Source organism: Lampetra fluviatilis, chromosome 11 (assembly GCF_964198595.1).
Source record: "Lampetra fluviatilis chromosome 11, kcLamFluv1.1, whole genome shotgun sequence".
In the NCBI taxonomy this organism is placed as follows: Eukaryota; Metazoa; Chordata; class Hyperoartia; order Petromyzontiformes; family Petromyzontidae; genus Lampetra; species Lampetra fluviatilis.
In genome coordinates, this window is record NC_136285.1 from 2445917 (window position 1) to 2464348 (window position 18432).

General features: G+C 43.4%; 1 protein-coding gene across 1 annotated transcript in view; it reads right to left on the reverse strand.

Moving 5' to 3' along the window:
• LOC144934681 (cadherin-related family member 3-like) overlaps positions 1-18432 on the reverse strand; it is a 47461-nt gene that overhangs the window by 17210 nt on the left and 11819 nt on the right. The window contains exons 6-14 of the mRNA XM_078860730.1: positions 17307-17411; positions 16587-16732; positions 11987-12158; positions 10149-10308; positions 9165-9270; positions 6787-6885; positions 6220-6440; positions 639-810; positions 3-238 (exon numbers count right to left, since the gene is read on the reverse strand). Of these exons, the coding sequence (XP_078716856.1) occupies positions 3-238; positions 639-810; positions 6220-6440; positions 6787-6885; positions 9165-9270; positions 10149-10308; positions 11987-12158; positions 16587-16732; positions 17307-17411 (1417 nt within the window). The remainder of the gene's footprint in view (positions 1-2; positions 239-638; positions 811-6219; positions 6441-6786; positions 6886-9164; positions 9271-10148; positions 10309-11986; positions 12159-16586; positions 16733-17306; positions 17412-18432) is intronic.

The following is an 18432-nucleotide window of genomic DNA, read 5'->3' on the forward strand; positions in this document are numbered from 1 at the left end:
ACGGACAGCGCCGTGAGGGGTCTGGCAGTGGTGCCGGTCCTGACGACGGTGACGAGGATGATGGCCGTGCCGGTCTGGGCCGACACGTTGCGCTTGTTGTCGTCGATGACGTGCACCTCCAGCCGGAAGTTCTGCACCGTGTCCACCTGCCCCTTGTAATCGAACGAGCGCATGAGCAGCAGCCGTGGAGAATTGGAGCCGCGCGTCGGTGAAAAGCCAAAGTGGTTGTTGATGTTACCTGCGGACGCGCGCGCGCACAGCGGGGTTAGCGCATTTCGGGGTCGGTGCAGCTCGTGGAGTCCAACATCACAAACCGCTAGACAGAATGCCACGTAGCTGATTTCCCATGCACACATCTTAGTTGTTTAATGATTGCGAGTCTCAGGTACTGTTAAAAAGTTATTTGTTATAATCTTTGCATTCTATGTACCTGCATAATTTACACCAATGTGTTACAACTTGGTTGGCTAATATTGAATCTCATGACTATGTTCATACTTTACTTTGAAACTTAATGGTTTGTGTTGGGGAGTAACTTTACCTGATAAATGTTGTTTTGAGTAACTTTTCCAATTTTATGGCTACGAACGACTTTACCGCTATCAAAAAACACAGCTAATGTTGACTAGGCCCCTCACCGCTCGATATGTCGTATCGCAGCTCGTCCGCAGCAGAGTCGGCGTCAGTGCAAGTCAGAGCGAAGCCTTGGATGTTGGTTCCTACAGTCACCGCGTCCGTGAGGGTCAATCGAGCCAAGAGGGGATTGCAGACCGGGGGCTCGTCATTCTCTTCCACCACGATCACGGTCACCTGTAAACACCAGACGGCCAGGGCACGCACACATTGCTACTATTCATCACGCGTAGTCAGCGAAGGACCGTTGCGCCAAACGTGTGACCCCTTGCGACGGCATTCGTATCAACTGCCCTTGCTGTAATACACCGGCCTGTTGAGTGATTTGTTTGAGCCACGGATCACGGGGGGGCGGGGGGGGGCGCCTACGGGGGGAGCAGCGCCAATCCCTTTGTGTGTCGCAGTCCTCTTCGAACGTCAACCAATGAAGTGCGCACACCTTACTACTAATTAACTATCTTTTATTTATTTTACAAGGTAAGGCCCACTGAGCTATATAGTTATGTTTCAGAAGAGGTCTGGCTACAAATGATAGTTAAACAACGTGGCTTATCATGTGGAAATGTATAGCAGCCAAATCCTCTAAATGCACGTTGATTCTAAATGTGGAGGGAAAACCGGAGGACCCAGAAAAAATGCCACGGGACCACGGGAAGAAGATGCAATCTTCAAATATACGGTACATGTGTCAGGGTTGTCATGGAACCCACCCACCTCCTGTACACCAGGTGGGGCAGTTAACATCTCGCCAACCTCTATATTAACACCACACGTCATTGCTGTGTCGCTCTTACTCATTCACAGCCACATTAACTAGGCATTTAACAATTACAGTTTGTGTCATTTTCATTGACTAGTAGTGCATTGGCACAGCGGTTCACACACCATACTACGAACTTGGTCGACTGGGTTCGATTGCTGGCAAACATCAGTGGCGAGGAATATCTGAACGGGTCCTGTTCCCCCCTTCACCAACCAGCACTGACCACTGTCACCAGGGCCGGATTAAGGCATGGGCTTTAGGGGCTGCAGCCCAGGGGCCTCCGCCAGCTGTAGGGCCTCCAGAGATTAAGTGAAAAGTTATTTATTTGTGAATGCTGAATCTAGGTCAGGTTGGACAGGTTGGCTATGCCCACTGTGGTGTTTAAGAGACGATGTAGCTCGGTAATTCTCAACTTTTTTTTTGGGCTACTGTGTAACCCCTTGTTGAATTTTGTTTCAACCGAGTACCCCCCTTGCCTGACCCAACGTGGTTCTGAGAAATAAATGTATGAATAATGAACATCAATAGTTTAACCACTTTTCCTTTTTGTGAGGTATATCCTAACGAGCTAGTCAGTGAAAGTGAATAAAAAATACATTCAATGGATGCTCTGCATGCAGGACCTAATTTGTACACGCTCACTGGTTACACTTGGAAACCACATTGTTTACGATCAATGAAGTTAGAAAAGTATTTCATATCGTTCTAGGTTAGCATGTGGATTGACATTTTATCATAATTTTATATTAGCAGATTCATATGTGATTATTCACCAATGGCTCTAGTGTATGATATAATTTCACACGTTTATAAACCACCTTACATACCCCCTGGGACATTGCCACATGTAACCCCCAGGGGTCCGCGTGCTCCCCGGTTAAGAACCCCTGCTGTAGGCAACCATGCAACATGGATGGCTGTTGCCGTTGCTTCTCCCTCTGCTTTGCTGGTGGTTTGGTGAGTGCTGCTCATTGGGGACTTCATAAGAGGTGAGTACGTACTCTACAACTGTGTATAAAGATTTCCTCTTTAAGTTTCTAACATGTGTAGGTTCTGAGGCATCTGCGTACATGTACTGTAAAGAGACCAGTAGTACAATAATGTGACAAGGAAAAACTATTGCACGGCTTGTGGAGCTACTGTGAGTACGGCATGTAAAGTACTGAAACTAGCAAGGTTACAGCACTGTTATCTATAGGGCAAAGCAACAAGCAGTAACTATATGAAGATATTTATTATTATGTATAAAGTGAGGGGTTAAACTAAGTAAACCAAAACATGAGCTTTAGAAAAGATATAGCCATGAAGAGTGAAATTCCTATGCTGACTGATTGTGTAACCCAGTGTTTTTCACTAATTTTCAGAGGGGGCACACTTTTGCCGATAAGAATCCTAAGTGTGGGCGCCGCCACACATTTGAAACCATTGGGAGTTTGACAGCACGATGATGATGGGGGGTTGTTGTCACTGTTTGAGTATTGTCGGGGGCCGCACGTCAGGGGCCGCACTAAAGGCCACCAAGGGGCCGCCAGTGGTCCGCGGGTCTTGGAATGAAGAACCCTGCTGTGACCTAAAAGCTGTGCGCTGTGCCCGGCCGCGTGCATGGCCGTCTGCAGGCGAGGGGACCGGTTGCTGCAATGCCACCGCAAAGGGGAGACCCAAATCCAGACCTCGGACAGTGGAAAAAACCTGGCGCACTGGTGTCGCCTCAGAAATTGACTGGAGTCGAGATTGCTGTTTTATCTTGAGAGATGACAGGAGTGACGTAGTGTTGTGTGTTACAGGGCTGTAATATTCTGTAAATGTGTCTTCGTGTTCCTTTGCCTTCTGCCCTAAAGTGGGCTCATGCCCGCTAAGGATGTCACGGTGGATAGATGTTAACTACCTCGCCTGCTATACAGAGGGTCGTGAATTCGATCCCAACCCTGACTCCTGTATATTTGGAGTTTGCATGTTCTCCCTGTGGTCATGTGGATTTTTTTCTGGGTCCTCCGGTTTTTCCCTCGATGTTTAAAATCAACATGTGTTTATTTGGCTGATATGAATGTTAAAGTGATAAACCACTTTGTTGAGCTATCATTTGTGGTCAGGTCGCTTCTGAAAAAGAAGTAAATAGCTCAGTGGGCCTTACCTGGTAAAATAAAAATATATAGTAGTGGTAAATAGTTTAAATGCAGGTTTGCCCTTAACTCTCAAAGTGGTTGTTCTTTTGATCGGGGCAGTCACTCTTCATGTGCTACACCTCCACAAGCACTCCCAAAAACCAACCCCTCGTCCACGTTGTGGGAGGTGGTAACAGGGAAAGTACAGGATTGCCAGATAGGGCGAAGTATGGGGGGTGGTTCGACCACCTGGGCCACTTCGGTAACCATGAAGGCCTGTCTGGGCTCACCTGGAAACGCCCTGGCTAATGGGGCTCTGGTTAGCCACTTAGGCTAAGTTAGTAAACCCTAATAATGTCCCGAGTCGATACCAAGTGGCCAACGGCCCACCTCAATGGGGCGGATGAGATACGGTCCAGATGGCCAATGGCATATGGTGGAGGAGCCACTGGATGTCTAGTGCTCGAGGACATGCCTTCTAATCGTCTTGATTTTCTACCTTGCCATTGGACTCAGGCTTGGTTCCTGGTTAAGCCCCGTGCGGTAGCTGGTGTGCAACAGACACTGCACGTAAATTAATTAACGCACTGTTACCTTCCAGGGAAACTGTGCCATCACACCACCACACTACATACCCAAAGCCCTTGGGTGATCGGCAAGTGGCGAGTGGGGCAGGCCTATGCAGCTGGAAGCTCATAGTCAGAACCCAGCACCAAGGCGGCAGCTATTAGAAGGTCGTCATGTACTTGGAATAGGCAGGAATGCATACTGGCAGCTGTAGCTGTGACTGAGCAGCCCACAAGGATCCACTCTGCTCACCACAAATGGGGAGGGGGCTAGAAAAGGTGCTCTAAACATAGCCTACCTAGCAACATGCTGTCCTACTTACCGAAACCAGAGGGAGTATCAATAATTGCGGTCGAAACAAAAAGAAATGTAACCTAAACATTGGACCCTGGAATGTCAGGACCCTCACAGACAACCCAAACATGCAACGTCCAGAGCTCTTGTGGCACGGGCTGAGACGATTTAATATCCATATTGCTGCCCTCAGCGAAACCAATCTCGCAGATGAAGGCCAACTGACCGCGCTAAGTGGAGGTTACACTCTTTGGTTCTTCTGTTCTTAAGTTTGCCTTTGGCAAAGTTTGCCTTTGGCAAACTTAAGAACAGGGTCTTTGAAGACCACGACATTACCACCAAGATCAAAGTGGCTGTGTATAATGCTGTGATCATTCCAACCCTCTTATATGGTGCAGAAACCTGGACCACCTATCGTAAACACGTAAAATCTCTCGAAATGTTTCAGCCATGCTGTCTCAGGAAAATAATAAACTTCACCTGGGAAGAAAGACAAACTAATATCAGTGTCCTGGAGCTATCCAATTCATCCAACATAGAGGCCATCATCATGAAGTATCAACTCAGATGGACAGGTCACCTTGTGAGGATGAATGACTCGAGGCTTCCTAAGCAAATCTTCTATTCCCAGCTCAGGGATGGATCACCAGCCCCTGGAGGGCAAAGGAAGCATTTTCATGACAACCTTAAAACGCACCTCAAGTGAAGCCACATAGAGCCAAACAACTGGGAAATCTATGCTCTTGATAGACCATCATGGAGGGCCAAAATAAACAATGGAACTCAGAACTTTGAGGCCAAACAAAGAGAGTTGATCACCAGGAAAAGAGCACGCCACAAAGCACATACACCAGAGACAACGAGTGGGAGCTCCAGGATGGATCATCTCTGCCCCCACTGTGCCAAGATCTGTAGTTCACGGATTGGCCTACTCAGCCATCTCCGGACCCATAGCCAGCCAGTCCCCCTTCACAACACGGACAAGTGACACCTGGAGGGAAATCATACTCGACTACGAGGGATCCCAGAAGACACCCCCATATACAAGCTATGGACTAAACCAGCGCATGACAACCGTCATGGTGAAGTATGGTCAAACAACCCCTAGAACCGACATGAATATATTAATACTCGGCTGTGAATCACTCATTGATAAAGTTTAGACAAGATAGATCATCACACAAAACGTCTCCTTCACATATCTGTCCCCTCTACCTAAATAGAATATGTTTCTACACATCCTATCAGCCCCATGACAAACTGGGAGTGCATAATTTCAGCAGCATTGATTCAACTACAAGCAAACTCTAAGACCAGTTTCGATGTACAGTGTATCATCAGCAGTCATGCTTGCTGGAATTAATGCCAGTGAACTCATCTTGAAAAGCCCGATAATGCATTTTAAATGTGCTCTGATATAATTCATTGTCATCAAATAATCGTAATGATCCTGGTTCACTTTCATGACCACAAGCATCGTTTCTCCACCGTGTTTTCATTCACAAAAATTCACTCACCTTTAGACATCATCAGATTTATCAAAATGTCTTGCAACGCAAATATTCAAATCAAAGTAAACATCGTCATACTGTCTTTAGTTGTGGCAACATTAATACAATGAATATATATTAAATTCTAAAAAGCGATGTACATTGAAAGTGTACACCATTGGGAGACAGACACCAGATCAGTCGGTAGAAAGAATGCTCATTCGGAAAAGCCAAGGCATAGGCGTACCTGGTGAGGCCTTTACAGGTCACATTGTCCAAGGAGCTTGGCCTGGGGAATCTCAACGTGGGTTTTGTGTGCGTGTGGTGAACACGCGCCCTGTGGACGGTGTGGCGGTGGATTTGTGCTCACCGTGACTGTGGCTGTCTTGGGAAAAAACGGGTCCCCATCCACTGCCTCCGCCACCAGCTCATAGCGCTGAACGAGCTCATAGTCCAGTTTGGTTATGGCTTTAATGTTACCCGTCGGTTCTATGAGGAAGCGGCCTACACCGGGTCCCCGCAGTCTGTACGTTATGTCGTTGAGAAGGAAGTCTTGGTCGGTGGCCTGCACCTTCCCCAGGATCGCTCCGGCTGATTGATGACAAATATAGGCAGTGTAGTCATCATTATCAGCTGTAATATCAATGCACTTTTGGATCAAGGCCTTCCCAAGCCATCACCATCTCTCACGATCGTACGATATAAACAATCCATTTAGCACCTGCGAATGAGCTGATTTTACCATTCCATCTCTGCAGAGGAGTTGAGGGAATTAGTTGTTCGAATGTTCCTCTTACCTTTCATGAAAGGGAACTGCTGCTTTATGAACATTTTACAGCCGAATAATTTCTCGATTTATAATAAATATTTCCAGTGCTTGTCTCGTAACTGTTCAAAACACAGTGATGCATCGCGCAGTGATCCAGGGAATACTCACCAGATGCGGTTTCGGCGATAACAAATTGGTACGTAGCGTTACTGAACTGTGGAGTGAACTCATTCACGGGGATGATGCGCAGGTACACTGTGACCGTAGCTGTGGCAGACACAACAACACTGTCAATTTATTTTCAGCAACTCAACATCCAGTGTTTTATCAGTGAAACAACGACAATTGTTTCACTACGTGAAAATGTTTACTAATGTAACAAAGTACAGGAGAAATGTTTGTTGTATATTTTAAATTATTGTTAGTACCTGGTTCGGTAATTAGGATTCATTATCTACATTGTCACATTAACACACCTATGCAGTTTATGGTCGACAACATCCTACATAGTTAACAATAATTAGTTTTGGATTTTGTTAAGACTAATTGCATACATTTAGTCCATAAATGAAATTGTCCCTTATTTCTCTGGGACTATATGGTACATACTCTTTGGTTTTTTCGGTAAAGTCACATAGGTAAAAAGTAAATAAATGAAAAACAACTAAATGAAATCATGACGTTTCGGAGGCAACACATGTTTCCGTCTTCAGGTGGAACCGTTACAGCCAAAATCACTGTAGTAAGTGAACGTGTCTTCAATAAAGTGCTATCTCAAGAGAAGTGTGTCAAGTCGTCATTACACTTGTAAATAGGGCATTTCTCGTAAGGATTATGGCATTTTGGGCCTGTGGTCGGCAAATGCGATTTAAAAGAAATACACCATTGGGTGAAGAATTGCCCATGCCTTATCGGACATTGTAGTTGTTTGACCATACTCCACCGCACTGGGTATTGCAGGTGGCTAAAGAGGGCCTGAAACCAGTTCAGAAATCACTTGTTACTGATTGTAGCCATGTCCGGGAAGCAAACTCGGGAAGCAGGTTCATGGCAAAGGGAACTTTTGCGACCACTCCAACACAAATGAAGTATCCGTACAGGAATTAAATTTAGTCTGCTATAGAATGCTTGGATGGAAAAGCCTCATGTATTTACAATTACTGGGCCAAATCATTTTCACAGGTCTGTTGGTTACCCGTGCTCACTACAAATTCAATAACATGTCAGAATCATAATCAAAATCTTTATTTAAACTGCAGGAGGGATTCGATGAGCTATGAAGCTCTTTTTCACAGATGTTCAGTATGGGAGAGTCTTTTTGACATATGTCCACTATGGGAGAGTCAGCAAGTTATAACGACAAACAATGCAAAAAAAGGACACGAGTGCAAAATAGAGAAAATGGTTAAGTCACTATATATGAATAAACAATACGTAAGTATCTTCTTGGTTCTTTCGGTAAAGTCACGTAGAAGGGAAGTAATAAAATAATAAAAATAAAACATAATAAAATAATTCTCACGACGTTTCGGCCACAACACAAGCAGCCGTCCTCGGGTGAAGACCAATTCTGTCGAGGCGACAGCGTCTAAATGAAACACCACCACGCTTGGAGCGTCTATTTAAGCTGGGTTGGAAGGGGGGGAAAATGCGCCTTGACGAAATAATCTGCATATCAAGAGGAATTTAGCATATTTATGGGAAATGCAGGAATGCGAATAGTGCTAATTTGTGAAATGCGTAGGAGGTGGGCGGGGGGTTTTCAAAGTCATAGTATGCCTATGCATTATGCAGGATTAGCAGCATCAAAGGGAGGGGGTAGGGGTAGCATTAATAAAGGCAAGGAATGCTAATAGTATGTAGCTGCAGTAACTAAACAACATAATGCATAGGCATAATATGACTTTGAAAACCCCCCGCCCACCTCCTACGCATTTCACAAATTAGCACTATTCGCATTCCTGCATTTCCCATAAATATGCTAAATTCCTCTTGATATGCAGATTATTTTGTCAAGGCGCATTTTCCCCCCCTTCCAACCCAGCTTAAATAGACGCTCCAAGCGTGGTGGTGTTTCATTTAGACGCTGTCGCCTCGACAGAACTGGTCTTCACCTGAGGACGGCTGCTTGTGTTGTGGCCGAAACGTCGTGAGAATTATTTTATTATGTTTTATTTTTATTATTTTATTACTTCCCTTCTACGTGACTTTACCGAAAGAACCAAGAAGATGAATCCCTGCAGTCACGAAAGCTTTAAATCGAAATTTAATACATAAGTACGATTTATCAAGCTTGGGCAAGACATTCACAGATAATGTGACCAAGGTTTGCCAACGGAACCTGCCAATGACAATGCACCGGTAGTTAAGTAGGTCCACCTGTCTGTCACCGACGCGTTAAGTTCACCTTCCCCATCCCACAGTTCCCACCCAGTACGTCGGTAGCCCTGCAGGGGGCTCCGTGCACTTAACGGCCCCCTGCTGAGCGACGTCGAGCGGTAGCAAGCGGGGGAGCGATGCTGCGGCAAACCTGCGATGTTACTCACCGCTGAGAAAGGGGGTTGCTGTGTTTGTGGCCACCACAGTCAGCAAGTAAGTGTAGCCATTGAACAGATTCACCAGGTTCTCATAATCAAAGGTACCTGTTCTCAGCTGTGAAAAGTAAAAAAATTAATGTGGATGCTATGTGCAAACCGCGTGTTACATTCGTTTACAGACAGAATTAGGTTGTTGCACGCAGCTGAGATCTGGAAATACGTAAACTTTATAACCAAGCAAGAGACCATTGAGAAATCGTTCCAAGACCTGGGTCAACGCATCACGACCCAACCCTGCATAAATGAACCCCTCCAGAACTTCTGTCAAGTGGTTATCCCCAGTGTGCCCCCGGCGCAGCTCGGTTTGTATAGTGGAAAAGAGGGATTGACCACTCTGTGCATCCCGGCCCTGCATGAGTGTGGTTTAGAGGACCGTGTTCAGGGGAGCAATAGTATGGTGGTTAGCGCTCTACGCTACTAACCCGGCGACTGTATGTGTATTATATTAGGAAATATGTGTCTCTTTCTGTAGACCCTGTACGAGAGCACGGACGTGAGGTGTAGTTCAATTTATCAGGATAACATTTTAAAATATTGTGCTCCATCGGTATAAGTTGCTTCGATGGGGTGCATATTAGTTTGCAAAACATTTGCCTTTGAATTGACAACTGTAATATAGGTGTGATTGAAATTGTTAATATTGTTCTATGAAACTAGGGAATCATATATTGCTATGTGATAAATGTCCTGCCTATTGATCTAATTGTAAATGGATCAATTTTTATTTATTTTAGTATTGAAGTCAGGATATAGTAGAGCCATTATAGAACAAATAATGGGATTAAAAAATATATATAATTAACAACCTGTGCATTTTATATAATGGTGTTATACATAGCAATTAATTGCATCTCAGCCATTAGGAATCGAGGTGGATCGTTACGTGAGATCACCACAATCATACGCCTCGTCGAGTGAGTGTGCGGTTCTGACCTCAATCGCGCCAGTTGCATTAATCGCGAGGTTGCTGGCAGCAGAGCCTACGTTGGTCATTGAAAAGCTGAAGGCTTGGTTAACCGCAGTAAAGTCAATGTCTGTGCAAATGACATTTGTCAACACGCTGATTGGAGCTTGATTTTCATTAATATCTATCCTGCAGGAACAATGATAAGGTTTTGTGGAAAATACATCATCAATGACAAAGTCGATTGTAAAAAACTACCTTCGGTCACAAGAGGGTTTTGCCAGAGTGTTTTTGTTATCACATTTTCAACAAGCATGTATGCATGTATTTGCTTGCATTGTAGGTACGTGTGTGATGCCCATATAGAGGCTGGAAAGGGCGTATAGTTAACTATTGAGCACATAACAAACTTGGTGGCATTGATCAAGCAAATGTAAAAAAAATCAAAATTCTGATTTTCTTTTTGCAATGATATTTGGTTCTTTTTTGTTTACAAAAACTGCAAAACAGTGTGTCAACATAATGTTTTCCAGCCTCGAGCGCGAAGAAATGTGTGCATAAATTGTTATATTGATTACTCATGGGTTGGCTCCTCGTGCACCTAGAGACTTAAAATCACCGTGTACTCAGTCGAGACTTGTCCACTTGGGAACTCCTTCAATGAGCAGAGCCTCAAAAGTCCAGATCAACACTGCTTCTGGTGTGTCTTCGCTAAAGCGTTTCTTATTCTAAACTAGATGGTATCTCTTTCATGAGGCCGAAGAAATTGTGCTGCTCAGGCAGACATGCTCACTTAGTCACCACGTATACGCTGCTTCTCAGGAATTACCCATAGAGTATTCTATCTGCTGATGCTGTACTTTGAAATACGTGTTTACTGGGAAATTGGTTTCAGTAGTGAGGTTATTGATTGCATGTGTGTAACGTTACAAACCCAGCGGCCCAAGTTCGATTCCCGCTCATGGCCAACACCAGTGACGATTATTTGAACCGGTCCTGGGCCTCCCCTAGGTCGACTCAGCCTCAAATGAGTACCTGATGCGGTGTGAAAACATCACTACTGGGGAGACAAAGGCGGGGCGGGCGTGGTATTGGCCACCCACCCCTCGTGTGCTGTGCCGGCTTTCATAGGTGCTCGCTAACAGCACTTGCCCCAACAGTATGTTTATGATAGACGGGGGATCTTTGTATTTGCTATTTTTGTATTTATAAAAATGTACAGATTGCACCTCTGTGACTGACAAATACTTATATTTCAAGTGTGCCGCCTTACACAATGGACAGATAAAGCAGCTACGCATTCAAGTATTGTTTTTTTTCAAAAGCCTGCTCTGTAGTTTTAACCATTCATCCATGATGCACTTGAAAGTTGCAGAACCAATTCTTGGGACCAGGACTCGTTAGTGAAATATGGTGTTCGCATCCTTAAATGCAGTAAGGGTGTGCGAGTGTAAGTGGGCTGTACTGGTAATTATCTTCACATTGTTTTACCCAGTGCTGTACTGGGTATCTGTATATATATAAACAGTTTGTTTGTCTCTAAGGATCTACAAAACATACTACCCAGAGGTGGGACAAAGTCATTGTTATGCAAGTCCAAGTCGAGTCGCAAGTCATCAAATTCATGACTCGAGTCTGACTCGAGTCCAAGTCACATGACTCGAGTCCACATCTCATAGGTGGGACAAAGTCATTGTTATGCAAGTCCAAGTCGAGTCGCAAGTCATCAAATTCATGACTCGAGTCTGACTCGAGTCCAAGTCACATGACTCGAGTCCACACCTCTGATACTACCCATATTATAAATAGATTGTTGATAATCCACGGTGGTCCCAGTGGTTAAATGTTCCGTGCAGTTGGAGCGTACGAGTAAGGGGCGACGCAGACAGGCGGGTTGTCGTTGATGTCGGTCACTTTGACCGTTAGCGTTGAGATGTCGCACTTATTCCCATCGTCACACACTTTGATGGTGAACAGCAATGAAGGTGGGCAGTTGCCCTCCAGGTTCATCCTCTTGGACAGCATCACTTCCCCTGTTGCTGTAGCCAGACATTCATGTCAGGACAGGGAATACGCAGATGTCCAAGGGAAAGAGATGTAGATAAGTCATCTGATAGTGAGGGGACAATCATTATCAGATCATTGTTAATTGAGGTCACAGTGGACCAGTGAGCAGTGAATATGCAACATGCAGTGGATTGACATTCGGCATAATTCACAGTTTGATCATTACTGTGTAACAACATTTTTTTTGTTCCTGGGTAGTAAGTGTTATTTCCTAATTGCTTATGCCTCAAAAGAACAGAAAATGGCTATTATTCCCCACAAACTTTGCTTTTGTGACCAGGACAGTGATATTTTTAAATGTACCTATTTTCAATGAGAAAACGTGTGCATTAGTGTCATTCCTTCACATAAAGTCCTGGTCACAAAAGCAAAGTTTGTGGGGAATAATAAAAAAATTCTATACTTTTGAGGCATAAGCAATTAGAAAATAGCACTTACTACCCAGGAACAAAAATCGTGTTACATCTCCACTTGATACGTAAAAACCTTAAATTATTACCCTAGATGTATATATTCCGCTGTGTTTTTCATTTGCCTCTGAATTTATTTTATTATATTATATCGTTTATCAAACTTTTACATGACTTGTTTAGCTCACGTTTATCCTAACCTTTTTTAAGTTCTCCGATTCGTTCCTACAGAATATTTGAATTGTTTGCAATAATAACTGTTTTCCGTAAATGTAAATAGACTCTTGACTTACGTGTAAACATTTGTGTATTTAATCCAATTACAGACCCATTAGCCTCCTACCGCATGCATACAATTGTTCCCGAAGATTGGAGGAAACCAAGGGACATTTTAGAGGCCAGCCAACCATGTTCAGCAAGATGTATCACTTCCTAGAGAAGATCCCAGAAAGTAAATGATGATGATTATTAACTACCGTTATAAATGGCGTGTATAGACCTATGGAAATGTCTTTTATCAGTGGAAACGGATGCAGTCACCCCCAGCTCTCACGAGCCAAGACCTTGACAACAACACATATCTAGAAATTGTCACAACTATTTAGAAGGAACTGCTGCACAGAGATTGCACTAAGCTAGGACAGGAATAAACAATTGAGCTCGTTTACTCTCGGATGTTATATAAAAGCCCATTAAATAATCACTCTCTATGGCATTGCACTTGGTTAAATAAAGCGCACGAAGCAATGATACGTGGACATGGGATGTCATAGTTAATATATTTTAAGAATGAATTAATATCAATTGGGTTAAACGTACAGCAGTAAACATAAAGCACATCAAGAAACATTGCACCCGAGTGGGGTGTCATTGTTAAATAGAGAAGGAAGACAGTGAAACCCGGCTCGTCGGACGAGTGGGGAGAAGGCCTGGTCCGGTGAGCTGAAAAGTCCGTCTGGCTGCTACAACAACGATATAAGCCCCTCTAAATTATGAACACAAATAATGTATACGAACACATGAACTAAACTAAACCATCGTTACAAACACATGCGAAATGTGTCGAAATAAAAAAAGTCAATACATGTTACTCATTGAATCTCAATGGGCCCTCACCGGGGTTAAAGTGAAACAGTTAATGATTTGCAATGATGATAGTGTGGCACCCTCCACTTCTATAGCTGTGATAATTTGATGGAGATAATGAGTGGTTCCTGGTATCGGCAAATCCCCCCCACCCCCCATTATGGCTACGTAACGTGCGAAAGAAATGCAACCAGGAGCGGTGTAAGGAGTTTGGGAGGGGGGGGCTTGGCTCAACCCCTGGTGGCCAAAGCTACGAGTTGGAGGGCCCCCTTGACAACCACCGCGAGATATATTTTGAACAACGGTGTCAAAGAAGTAAAACTTATTTAAAAGGCAGTTTAAATTAATTTTTTACGAAAATATTTTTTATTTACGTTCCACGTTTTATTTTAAGTTAATCAGAGCGGTAACGTTTGGCTTCCACAAATTTGCGCTTCGCGCATTTGTTTCTACATTGTCGCCATCAGACTGTAACCAGGTAGACAAGCAGAGCTGTCGTGGCTGCATTTTGACCGAAGACGGAGCGCCTCTACAGCATTATAATGTTCGAGACCGCGAGCGAAATGCTATGATTTGACATGAGGAGCCTCAATATACAGGGTGCTTAAAAAAACGTTAACACTTGTATGGGACTATCATTTGCACTGGAAAAAAGAACGGATAATACACTTTAACATGATAACAAAGGTATGCTAATTGCTAATAGCTTCAATAAGTCAAAGAGTCGCCACTTGTTCGCCATCATTGTCAACACATGTCTGGAATATTCTATAGGTGGTCTCCAGAGCCCGGAGGCACATTTCTTGTGGTATTGTTGCAAACTCTCGGAAGTGTTAAAATGTATTTGAAGCACCTTGCATAATGGCCTAGGTGCGACCGTGCGAGACAAAACAAATATTGGGGCCTCACCTGAGCGATTGCCACACCGCCCGAGCTGATAATGTCGTTACGACGCCACTAAGTTCGACATACATACATTATCCATGGCATGTTGTGGATAAAGAGGAGTCTTACCTGGAAGTTGTGGAAGCTTCATTGTATTATTCACGTATGATTGTGGGTGGCCGCACGAAAAACGAGAGTTATTTTTGTGGATAAATGTGGAAAATACAATGTGCGAATAGTGCCCTCCCATATACACGTAGATGAGAGGAGTCATGGGTTCTTACCTGGTTAAATGAAGATGGGAATGAGCACCCAGATTGTTCACGTGAGTGTACACATTGCACCACGACTGGATTAGAAGATTCTAGGCATCCCCTGTCTTATTTTATTTTATTTCTACCTACGTGACTTTACCCAAATAACCAAAGAGTAGAGTATCCCCTGTCTTGTTATTTACATAAAATCTACGTATGTGGTAACAGTTTTCGATATTTTCTTGGAGTGACTTTAGTATAACTGTTAAAAAAAAACTCAATAAAAATTAGAACCACGCTGTTTTACGTGGAAAACTTCTGCATAGATTTAATTGAAATATTATAAAGTCGTATAAATTGGAAAATAATAACAATGCGATCGTAGAATCGTAGGTTTAAGCGTGAAATACAAGATTTCTAAATTGAAGAATATGCAGATAAGCGTCAGCTTTCCCTCACTACTGTATGGGGTATTAATTACCATCTGTTTACATGGATACTTAACCTGTCTTAAAATCATCATCATCCTCAACCATTGTCAATCCAGTGCTGGATAAAGGTCTATCCAAGCCACTGCCGGCTCTCATGATTGCGCAATCTAATATACCAGCGAGCACTCGAACTGATTTAATTGCTCCATCTCTACTGTGCACCTCCTTGCAGTCGCGTTTCATTTCTTGGCTGCCATTCTATTAATATCTCAATAATTTAAATGATGGTCCCCCTAATTCACGCGCGCCTCTTGCGGTCTCTCAGTGTAATTCTAAGCATGCACCACTTCATGCTCTTTGCACACTTTTCATTTCTGTGTTTTTAAACGCTTTTACAGGTAGGAACAACAGTTCCACACTGCCCTCCAGGGATTATTTGTCTGTCGTGCATAGTCCCTCCCAAACATGTACGCTCCCGGATTGGTTGAAGTGCGTCACGTGACCGCGAGCTTTCTGTCATGCACGAATGCGCTGTCCAACCAAGTTCCTACCTGCCCACTCCAAAGGAACGTGTTTTATTAACTCACTCTGTCTGTTGTTGTATCCTCAAATTATGTAACTCAATTTTTACCCACTTCTCAATGTGGTATCGACTGCAAACTTGGTATACTTATGTCATACTGATGACAATACTATATTCTATCCGTAAAAATAAAATATACATATTTTTAAACAATCTTTTTTATATGTTATGTTTCGGCTTGGCTCTAATTGTCAAAGGTAAACTCAAGTTGCCTATAATTGACCACGGCCCCTTACGTTATGGCAAGCTTCGGGGCCACTTCCTGGAGTCGTGGAGTTTTTCCATTACTAGTACGGTACATTTCATTAAAGTGCGTTTAAATTTTTTTTTTTTTAATATTACTTATTTCATTCATGACCGTGTTTGGTCTTAGATGACAAAATCATAATTATTGCATTTTATTTTTGCATTACATTAATTTTTCTGTTAAATGCATAGAATCTCTTAGAATAAAAAATATATGCACATCGCTATTGTTTTGCTCCACCACAGCTATAGCAACTTTAATCATAACATTTAAAACAATTGAATTACATTTACAATCTTTAAATAATATATTTGCGGTATCGCGACATTATAAATGTGATTGTCGCACCTCCAATTAGTACGGTTGGCTATGTAAATACGAAAGAAGGTTAACATACGTACGAAATCATGATTGATTCATTATATTCATTTTTATATGGTCACCAATTTAATTAGTAATGTGGAATGCATGCGCAGGTGAATGCAACGGCTGTGAGCAGCACACCTGCGTCCACACTTAGGTATCCAGTGGCTGTATCAATGGAGAAGGTGAGAAGGCCCAAGTTGTCGACATCTGTTGCCGAGAGTGTGGTGATGAGCGTGCTCAGGGCGAGCTCCTCTTGGATGGTCACGTTGTGGGCTACGACAACACTGTCAGAAACAAGCCATGATAATCAACAAATTCCTCCAACCGCTACACAGGCACATCACGTAAGTCCACTGCCACATGAAGGCCTCCCCACACCGTGCAGGTCTTGGGGGTTATTTAACCGCAACGGACATTCATCGGGCCGGTCAGTGCGGGTTGATGAAGATGAGAAGCTTGGATGTGGGAGCAGTGAATAGCAGTACAATTGTTTTTTTCTGCACTGCCCTCGACTGCCAAGTAGCCCTGCAGCCGACAACAATCTGCAGCGCACGGTATAGTCACCCAGGCAGTATCCAGGCTCGAGCCTAATTAGCGTCTGAGATCTGACGACGTGGGCTGCATTCTGGGTGAATATAATGCGCGCAACAGTAAATTGAGTCACTTTGTTAAAACAAATATTGTGATAATTTAATTCTATTCATGCGCCGATGCACATTCTTATCAGAATTTACAGAAAACATAAATACATTTTCCATTAATGGTTCGCCACCGGTGATGCATGCCAACGATAATATCACTGCTTAGGCTTTGGTATTAATTGGGCTTTACGATAACTTAATGTTGTTTGATACTTACTTGGTGAAGGAGGGTGAATTGTCATTAATGTTCTCTATGAAAATGAGCACGGTTCCAGTCACTGAGAGACCTCTTCCATCTGACACGATAATGTTTAGTGTATAGCTGAGTAATAAAAAAAAAACATAGCATGATTATGAAACTAACACGCTTTGATTTTAATATACATCAAAATCAGAAATGCATAACTTAAATTTATGGTGTCGAGGCTGCAGCCTTTGGAGAAATCTAAATGTGTTGCTGAAACACGTCTTGGGCATACCTAAAAGTATTTAGAGTCTAAGTCTAATCTATAGTCTTTTCTGTTGTTTCAAAATGCACAGTTAAAGGGAAGGGCTGATGTGGACATGGATTTTACAACGAGCTTGCATGCAGCAGCTCTGCGCTTGGCTGAAATGAGGTCATGTGAAACGATTCCCAAGTTTGATAGCCGTTTCTGCAACTCAGGGAGATTTTCATAATGAACATTGTTTCATCTGGACCAGTGATTTCTCAACACCATTTTTTTTTATCACACAGTGGAGCGCAAACAATTTTGAGAGCTGTCCGCGGGTCCAGAAGTGTTGGGGAGCACTGGTCTAAAAGTGAATACAAGCGATTTGATTTCACGTAATAAGCACACACCTTCAACAAATGAAGTAATTCAATTGTTCTTTATTTTTAATCTGAAGTGGACAGCAACTCCGCACCGAGAGCGAGGTGTCGGGGTTCAGGTGTTCAGGTGAGACGAGAAGGTGGGGCGGAAGGGTCAGGTTGTGAAGCGATTCTGCCTAAACGGGGTTTGTTTTTGCTGAGGATTTGGGGCCTGAGTTGGGAGAGAAAGGGCTGGAAATGTTAAAGGATTTTTATGATTGGTTAACGCTCAGTGTGCTCCTTCGGGCATTCTGCCCGCACATTCGGACACATTTAGGTGTGTGATGGGGTAATTCCTGTAATTACGTTATTTACTGAAAAAAAAAGTTGCTTCTTGAGCCAGGTATGAAACCCATATCCTTTTCTTGTAAAGCAAGGTCCCAATGTGTAGTTCATTATATTAATATTTAGGTGCCAATGCCGCTGGACGGCGTGCAAACCATCAACGCAGTGCCAGCAACTGAGGGACCGGCAGTGTCCACGGGCTACTCAA